This window comes from Nymphalis io, chromosome 3, assembly GCF_905147045.1.
Source record: "Nymphalis io chromosome 3, ilAglIoxx1.1, whole genome shotgun sequence".
Taxonomy (NCBI): domain Eukaryota; kingdom Metazoa; phylum Arthropoda; class Insecta; order Lepidoptera; family Nymphalidae; genus Nymphalis; species Nymphalis io.
In genome coordinates this window covers 6,793,151-6,802,919 of record NC_065890.1, presented here as the reverse complement: position 1 = coordinate 6,802,919, position 9,769 = coordinate 6,793,151, and the positions used below count along the sequence as shown (strand labels likewise).

The 9,769-nt window shown below is 31.3% G+C and overlaps 2 protein-coding genes across 2 annotated transcripts; one reads left to right on the top strand and one right to left on the bottom strand.

Moving 5' to 3' along the window:
* The first annotated feature begins 6,211 nt into the window (after positions 1-6,211).
* LOC126780492 (NADH dehydrogenase [ubiquinone] iron-sulfur protein 6, mitochondrial) lies at positions 6,212-7,338 on the top strand. Its single transcript, XM_050505045.1, has 3 exons — positions 6,212-6,439; positions 6,725-6,901; positions 7,173-7,338. The coding sequence occupies exons 1-3, from the start codon at positions 6,320-6,322 to the stop codon at positions 7,236-7,238; spliced, it is 363 nt and encodes a 120-aa protein (XP_050361002.1). The 5' UTR covers positions 6,212-6,319; the 3' UTR covers positions 7,239-7,338.
* Positions 7,339-8,310, bottom strand: LOC126780509 (UPF0184 protein AAEL002161). The gene is made up of 2 exons (XM_050505069.1): positions 8,065-8,310; positions 7,339-7,841 (listed from the first exon to the last, which is right to left on the bottom strand). The coding sequence occupies exons 1-2, from the start codon at positions 8,156-8,158 to the stop codon at positions 7,684-7,686; spliced, it is 252 nt and encodes an 83-aa protein (XP_050361026.1). The 5' UTR covers positions 8,159-8,310; the 3' UTR covers positions 7,339-7,683.
* Between the last annotated feature and the right edge of the window lie 1,459 nt (positions 8,311-9,769).

Genomic DNA, 9,769 nt, shown 5'->3' with positions numbered 1-9,769 from the left:
CTCAGTCTTAATATAATAAATATTAAAGAAGTGTACTTTCACTTCTTTAATATTTATTTTCCCACAAAATATTTTCAGCTCTCTCACAAATTCGCCTGGCGATAGTTGCGATCGAGAAGCTAAATTAATAAAAATAGTATCCATTGAGGGCACGTAACTCAAACATCCCTTCTCATGCGTTATCTCTCTCAATTTACGATATCGATTTAATTCATAAGCGCTTATGAAACGTAATTCCGTGAAATATTTCGGTTTGCTATGTACTTCTACAAGTTTTGGTTGATCAGTCCCATCGTTTTTAGAAATAATAGCATCCCGTTGTTGCTTAGCCATCTGGCCACGCGTCATTACATTCATCACCGTTTGATTCATCTCTTTCAAGTCCTCAGAAGTTAAATGCAAACGTGAAAGTGCGTCAGCGGCAGAATTATTCTTCCCTTTTAAGTATTCAAGTACAAAATCGTATTCTTCTAATGCTAACCTAAATTTAATTAAACGGCTAGATGGATCCCGCATTCCAAATAAATAGATAAGCGGCTTATGATCAGTCTGAATTTTGAATGTCCTTCCATACAAATATGGTCGAAAATGCTTCACGGCCCATACAATCGCAAGCAGTTCCTTCTCAATCGTTGGGTACCATTTTTTCTGCTTTGTTAAGACTACGACTGGCATAGGCTACAGGCCTACCGTCGCTGTTGCATAAAACTGCACCTACCCCATATCCTGATGCATCTGTTTGTAAAATAAATTGATTAGACTCCGAAAAATCAGGGTATTGCAATACAGGATGGGATATTAAATTTTGTTTCAACAGTTCAAATGATTTTTGGCATTCCTCATCCCATTTAAAAATAACATTTTTTCGACACAAATTATTTAATGGATGTGCTTTTGTTGCAAAATTAGGAATAAATTTCCTGTAATCATTTACAAACGCAACGAATCTTTTTACTTCGTCGACTTTAGTAAGAACTGGGTAATCTTTAACGACTTCTATTTTATCAGAATCTGGTATGACACCCTCTGCTGACACAACATGACCCAAGTATAATAGTTCCTTCTGTAAGAAAATACACTTCTGAGGATTTAACTTTAGATTAACTTTACGTAATCTTTCAAAAATAGATTGTAAATTCTTAATATGACTAGGTAAGTCTCTACTAAAACAAACTAAATCGTCTTGGTACACCAGACATTTTTCGTATGTTAACCCTGTCATTGCCATAGTCATCATACGCGAAAATGAACTAGGACTGGTTTTTAAGCCCATAGGCATTCTAGTCATCTGAAACTCTCCGGAACAAAAAGCAGTATACTTGCGACTGTCTGGGTCTAAGCTAACATTATAGTAACCTTGATGTAAATCTAAATGAGAAAAATACATGCAACCAGATAACGAATCTAAAATTTCTGTTATATTTGGAAGAGGAAATTTGTCATCATGTATACTTTTATTAAGTTTTCTGTAATCTATGACCAAACGCCATTTTTTGTTTCCATTTTGGTCACTTTTCTTTGGCACCAACAAGATTGGACTGGACCATTCACTTTGACTTGGTTCAATAATATTTTCTTTCAACATTTGATCAATTTGGTTTTTAATTTCATTTTTTAAAGCATGAGGCAATCGATAAGGTTTTGAAAAAATTTGTTGTATATTCGGTTTTACTTTAATTGAGTGTTGATAAATATCAGTGGTTGATAACTTGTCCCCTTCCAAATAAAAGATATCGGGATATTTCGCACATAAACTTTCTATGTTAATCCTTTCCTCTTTATTTAAATTATTTAACTTCAATTTTGACAAGAGTGTTTTAACTCGCGATGCATTTTTCTCGATCTTATTAAAGTTACAAATATTATATTCCTTTAAATTTTCTATATTCAGTTTAATTTCAGACAAAGTTATATCTTTTGAAGTCGTATTCAAAATTCGAACGGGTATTTTGCCATTAATTGGATATACTAACGTACTCGCTATAAATACTCCCTCACATACTTCTTTTGTACATACCACACATTCCTCTGTTAAACTGGTATTAATATAGTGAATTGATTCTGATCTGGCAGGTAACGACAATAAATGACTACACGAGTCTATTAATTGCAAAGATATTTGTTTAGATTCACTGATCCATAAAGACAGACTATTATGTTTCATATCAATCACCGCTCCATACTTTCCTAAAAAGTCTTGTCCTAAAATACCATGCGACTTACAAGGTAACGTGTCAAATACATAAAACTTATGACTAATATACTGCCCGTGTACTGTCAACTGTAAACATACGTATCCGATAGCCTGTACCTTTCCACCTATCCCGTTTATTGTTATGTTTTCTTTGTTAATTGGAACGTTGAAATCTAAAACATGTTTATGTTTTATAGCTGAAATTGAGGCTCCCGTATCTATGAGCCAGTTAAAAGCGTATCTGTCTTTATAAAATAATTTTATGAAGTAACTACTATCGCTGGCTAGAATACTATATGTTGTAGGCACGAAAAAATCATTTTCAGGTTCCGAATTCTGAGTGGATGCACTCGATTGAGGCTGTAACTCATCAGTTATTATTGTCCGAATCTGTCCTTTGAATGGTCTATGACCCCTAGAATAATTATTAAAAGTTCTACCTCGATATGGCGCTCTACCCCGTGGCGCTCCCCGTGGCTGAGATTGTGGCTGCTGGACCCATTGTCCAGTCCTGGTATGCGACTGTCGCCCGTTGTAGCTAGGGTTGCCTCGGCAACGGTCAGTATTGTACGTACCTCTTGGAATGCTCTGATGAGAAGGCGGCCTGGAAGTGTTTTTAAAGAAACGATTATTATTATGCCTTGTTAGTGTAAACACTTCAGCAGTTGAACTTGAACCTGAAATGTCCTCATCGATTGCGGCCTGAATCGCGTCTTTCAAATTTTCAAATTTTTGAGCCGTAATAATAGTGCCAATCCTACGATTTCTCAATCCGTCGCTAAATTGACGAATTGCCTGTTTCTCGTTAATAGATTTTAAAATATTAAATTTTTCAACATTTCCCTCAGATTGAGAAATTGTAAGATCAACGAATAATTCGGATAAAGTTTTTCCGAAAACATCTGTAGATGCATCATTTTGCCTGCAATTAAAAAACTGTTTTTGCAAGGCATTTGTAGATTTTTTCGGTAAAAGTAACCTTTTCATATCATTTACAAGATCAGTTACAGTGTCGTATTTCGTTGCTAATTTTAGCTTGGCAGACTGCGACAATCTGCTTTTCAAAGTAAAAGATATTAAATACGTCTGTGACTCAGTATTGAGAACCGAACTATAATACACAATACCATCGATAAGTTGTCGTAAATTAGAAAGATCATCATTCATCACTGGCAATAAGTTCAAAGCTACCTTCAGGTCGAATTTATCCATTGTTGAAAAAATACTAGAACCGTCTGAAATTCGACACAACTCAGTAATTTCATCAAACAATTTCTTAATATCCGTACGATATTTTTCAAAAATAAGACGCTCGTCCTTTTCAATGCTTTTCAGTTCAATACTTTCTATATAATTATTATATTGTGCAATAATACATTTAGCTTCGTCTAACTTAGTCTGCAATATTTTACCTTGTCGTCTAGCGGGTCCTATTTTAATTAAATACTGTCTCACTACTAATAAATCTTCATATAATTTCTTTAAAAATGTTGCCATAGAGTTTAAAAATACTTAATATGCATAATAGAATATTAACATACCTGTTTTAAACCCTGGATCCTCCACATATTATTAAGAATTGTAACATTTATAATAATACACGAGTATACATTATATATTTAGTTACATACATTTAGTTATACATATTTAATTATACTAAGTTTAGATAATATTTTTAACTAATAAGTTTTTTTTTTTTTATATATATTATATTATAACAATATTGATTATACGTTGGTAAATAAGGCTACAGTCCACTAAATAATGTCCATAAACTTGCCGAAATTCCGATGTACGCGAAAAGAAATACACATATTTATGTAACCGCACTTCACCTCATACCACTTTATATGCTTTTGAACACTTTTACACTTTGCTATCATCGATCTTCAAATCGGGGTAACCCTGGCGCCGTCGAAAGGAGAGTTGTCGCACCCTGCTGCCACTCGCGTTCAACTCAAATTCCTGCCGTATCCATCTCGTATGACATTTCCGATACATCCGGAATACTCCATACAGGACTACCAAAACTAGGCAAAGTACCACCACGCATAACAGGGCGACGACGTTTTCATGTGAAATCGGAACTCCTCGATTGGTGCATCATTTGTGCCCCCAGCTGCATTTTGTGCTATCACGATCTTCTCTTCTTTAGACTGCTGTTTCCCCATTTTCGAAGCACACTTTTACCACACTAGCACCGCTGTCGTCAGTTTTAATAGAATTTTTTTTTTATTTTTTATTATTTGACGATTGCATTGTGACGAGAAGACGTTGTTTATAAATCACTGTCCATATATATAAAATCGGTCGGCGACGCGGCGGCGGACGGTGTCAGAATACTCGCGCGCGTGAATCTACTTTTGGCAGGGTCGCCATGTAATGTGGTGCCCTGAGAGAGGAATGAAAGCCGAGACTGCTGAATAGATACTGCCTTTATTTCCAATAGGTCGTACATTAAATAGGTACAAAATTAGGTTACGTAGTATATAATGATTAATAAGTATGTTTAGTTAATATAATCTATTCACTACATCTCATTTCATTATCACCGTACGGGCCACGGACACGGGACCACGATAACCGTTGTCGTATAAGTTAGCTATTAGACCCAAGAACCAATAATTACATAATACAGGTAAGGATCGATGGTTTATAATAAATCTAGCCAGGTTGTAATGTATACCTTTGAAAAAATATATAAAGACCTTGTATTTAATATATTTCTTAATAATTTCCATATTTTTATTACAAGAATTATTATTGCTAACACTATTTTTGTCGATATTTCATCTTCTTTTGGTAAACAGATTGGTTGTGGCCCCAAGAGTATTACGTTTTGGTCTGAAACCATTCCAATTATCATTTAAGAATTTGGTCGAGTCTTTTTCGAGAATCTCGGAAAATATAGGTAATACTGATATTGGCCCTCGTAACTGGTCAGGGATTTTGAGTCAGACTTATAGAGAGTAATTTTGGCAATTTATGAGATACCTGAAATTCGACATTTTGTAATAGATCGTTTATGCGATTTGTAAAGAATTTTTCATGATTTGATAAGTTTAGTAGTTACGTCGTCCAAACCTGCATAGAGTTAGTATTGAAATTGCGGATTATATGGTCAATTTTAATGCGGTTACATGGTTCAAAGGTGGTAAAGTTGATTAATTTCTTTCATGTGGGGTTTATTATTGCATTTATAGAATTCCTTAAAATAGTACGAACCTTTTGTACCTTAGATCATTTTTTTGTTTTATAAAATCTTCCTCTAGCTTTTTATCATGTGGTCTTTTTTGAGTTTACTTTTCTTAAAAAACTTGAAAAACAATCACACAAGTACTCCAATTATTTATTTGTTACCTACCCACTCTTAATTACTTAACCATATAATACGTAATTTTCCAAAAAAATATGGGACCGATCATAGTTATCTTAATTATGATTTTTTACATACATTATACTACCGTTTACGGTAGTATCATATAGACAATTATCCTTTAAAAGACCTTTATGTCTTTTAAAGGATAATTGTCCAACATGACTATTTTAGCGATTAGCCAAAAATCAAAATCGAAATTATTATAAATTTTTATTTTATATATATATTATACGCAAAATATTATCGAAATTAATACCTATTGACATTTTCAAAACTGTCATGTTTTGATAGACGCTGCAACAGGTAACTGATACCATATAATATATATGGTATCAGTTAGCTTTTTTGTTGTTGGTATATAATTGTATTGGAAATACTAATTTTCTATCCAATGATATTATAATTTAATTAATATTTCCTTAATAAATGATGATCTGTTTTATAAAATATGAAGTATAACTTTAGGTACAATTTCGGGTATATTTATGTTTAAGTGTCCAAGTTAATAAAATACCACTGGGTATCAATATGCGTTATGAGGTAGATTAAGAGCATTAAACATAATACAGGTGATCTATTTTGTGAAAAAACATTAAAATAAGTTGCCTTGACAATTGACAGCGTGTCAAAATGACAGATGTGTTTTTTACAGTCTTAACCAATATACAGTATCGGAGAACAATATTTTCTTTAAATTATTGTTTAATCTTCTACTAAAATCAACAATTACGAATCAAATTTTCACAATGATGCACTCTGTTTCAAAGACTAGTCAATTTATGAAATGTATTTCTCCTACAATTAGACCTTTGGCAATTCGTTGCATAACGAACAAAATAGAAGATGTGGGTACACACACAGGACAGGTAGGCAGAATAATACGACAATTACTGTAAATTAGACTTTAAAATTTATATGAATATATAATAGGATTTTGGTGCGCAGCGTACCAAATCCGCAACTGCCCTAGGTATTAATTTAACTGTTAGACTATGCAAAAGACTTTATTATGTACCTTAGTGATTGCAATTTTTTTCATAGAAATTTAATTAATATATATAATGTGCACGTATAATTCAAAATCGTACACATTTAGCACTTGATAATGAACCCAGAATATATACAATAAATGTGTACTTTTGTACTTAAAGAAATGGGATTCTGATGACTATCGACTTGCCAGATTTGCTTTGGCCCCAAAACAAGTAAACCAAAACTGGGCTATCAATTTAATAGCTGAAGTTCCACCAAAAGAAGTAACTGAACGAGTGGTATGGTGTGATGGTGGAAGTGGGCCAGAAGGACATCCAAGAGTTTATATTAATGTGGTAATTGTATTTGACTTTAATTAAACTAATAAATTGGAAAATCAACATATCAATTAATATTAAACTCAAATTAATCACATCTTTATTTTTAAATTAAACTGTAAAATGGACAAATCTTTATTATTATATAACATTATTAAATACTTTATTTAAATTAATATGAAAATGGTTTCTTATATTTTACTTTTAAAAACTGCATATGCAATAAATATGCAGAGTAAGGAGATAAAATATTGAGACTAGTTTACAATTTTATGTTTATATTTTGTAGGACAAACCTGGTGATCATAGCTGTGGGTACTGTGGACTGAGATTTGTTAAGAAGGATCATCATTAAAAATGCAAAGGATTATTTATAATTTTTAAATTGTGTTATCTATAATAGAAAATTGTAGCATCTGACTTTGAAAAAATAAATAAAATAATTTCAAAATGTATTTGCTTACTGTATATATATGCACACTGTGTTATTTATACATGAAGAAGTATGATATGGGTAATAAATAAAAATATTGGTAAATTATAATTTATTAAGGCTTATTAATTTATGACATTATATATAATTCTTTAATTTTTAGTTATACATAGATGTGACTTAAATATGTAAATATAAATGAAACAGATATTCTGAGATAATATTGTTAACTATAATTTAATAGTTTTAATTTAAATATTATTTATACCCGCTAAAGAATAACCAAATCAAGTTTTTTTTTAAGTTAAATTGTATATTTATTTGAAGTAAGCATTTCATTTAAAATTAACTTTTAATACAATTTAAATTAGTTCATTTTAGTGTTTTCATGTTTTAGTTGCTGTCTTATATCTTTATTCGATTGTAAGAGTTCTACTAATCTTTTATGAATATCATCATTTTTTTGCTCCAACAAATCCAAAGCCTGATTTAGTTCATCAAGTTTCGTATCCAATAAAACATACTCTGCAAAATAAATATATATATTATGTCGGTAATTTAAGACTAGTGGGGGGGTTTACACTTGATTCTAATAAAAAATCAAAATATAAATTTTTGGTATTGGTAGAGTACCTTATAAAAACAGTATAGGGTTAAAAAAAGTCTAAAAAGTATGTTGCATGATGTTAATATTTGAAAATAGAAATGTAAAATAACATTCTTCTAAAATTTAAACTGAATACCATACCTTCTTGGACATTTTCTTCGTTTTGTTCATTACTATCAATGTTATTAGTTTCAGTATCATTATCATTGGGTTTAGTATCTTCAGAACCTGCCATTTTTAATGAGTTTTATAATATATAAGGCAATATTTAATATAATAATATAATTTAAATATTAATAACTTTTTTACAAAACAAAGTTTAATGAAAATATGATAGCTTTAATGTATCCCGAATATAAATATTAAAAATTAAGTCAAGACAGCTGTCACAACATGACATTAGCATGTTGACCTACGTTATATTTAGGGTGAACAGTTCAATTAACAAAAAAGTGTTTAAGAAAATAGCCATGCCTTCTATTAACTGACGCCAATTGTAACTAATATATCAAGATAATGTCCTTCAGACCAATTTCGGCCACGGCGGCCAATCTCAAAATAAATTAGCCAATTGTGCAGGAGATATAAAAATGATCAATTATGTGCGTAAACGCAGGTGCAGGACCAACGGCTTTACTTGCTCTCCGAGGGATTAGGGAGGGATACGGGAGTATACAAACTTCCAGAAAAACCCAATATTTATTTACTGGCCCGGATTGGGAATTGAATTCTAGACCTCCGGGTCTACAGCCTTCCAACTAGCTACTAGAACAACGAGGCAGGCACATATAATGAATATAGTAGAAATTAAAATTACAATAATTTCATCTTATCATCATCATCTTCATTTAACAATCATAATCCACTGCGGACATAGACCTATTCAAGGGTGTGCTAAAGCTCCTTGTTTTCCTTCCACGTCCAGTCTGATCCCACCACTTTCTTTCTTGAGTTCCCCTCGCTGGTTGCCCTCCATGTCAACCCGCGGTCTCTACTCAAGAACTAATTAAAATCTAAGTATAACCCAAATATATGATATATATATATCTTCCTTTACTCAACAATAACACTTTTTCTAGTACACAGAGGATCCTGCACATTATAAAGAAATGTGGGGAAATTTATTGTGATTGCCACCCCATTCTGAAATAGATAAAGTAGAAAAAATAACCATAAGCTATAAGGAATCTAGTCAAGTGACAAAACCATAAATTAGCGCAAGATTTTTTATGATGTTATTCTATTCTTAAAATATATTTAATATGTTTAAATTGTAAAGTTATTTCGTTTTCAATATTATATGATTACATGATACAAACATTAAAATAGAGTTGCTTATTTTTATCGATATATAAAGATTACTCTAAAAAGTAACTAGTATTTATGCTATTTATATATATGATTTATCTTAATCCTTAAATCCTTAATTTAGGAAAATTATCATCACTATTTTATACACCGTTAAGTTTTTCGTATGTGTTATAGTCGTCCACAATAAATTATCAAACATTTTAATAATTTTTCCGCCTAATTTTTATCACGATTGTCATAATTTCAAAATCTTTTGGATACTTTTTTAAATATTCTTATTTTATTATCATTAGGTAAGTTTTTATTTGAAATATAATCACGTGGTATGAAAAGACTAATTTCCATTGGTCTTCTAGCATTTTATAAATATATTTTATTGTCACTATTATATAAACGATATTCTTAGGATTAAAATTATTGTTAGAAAGTTACTAACATGATCAATTAAATATAGGATACTATAACTTAGAATTGTTGTATTTCATTTTATTGCGAAGTGTGTGTGTCAGAAACTAGAATTCACGTTCAAAGATTG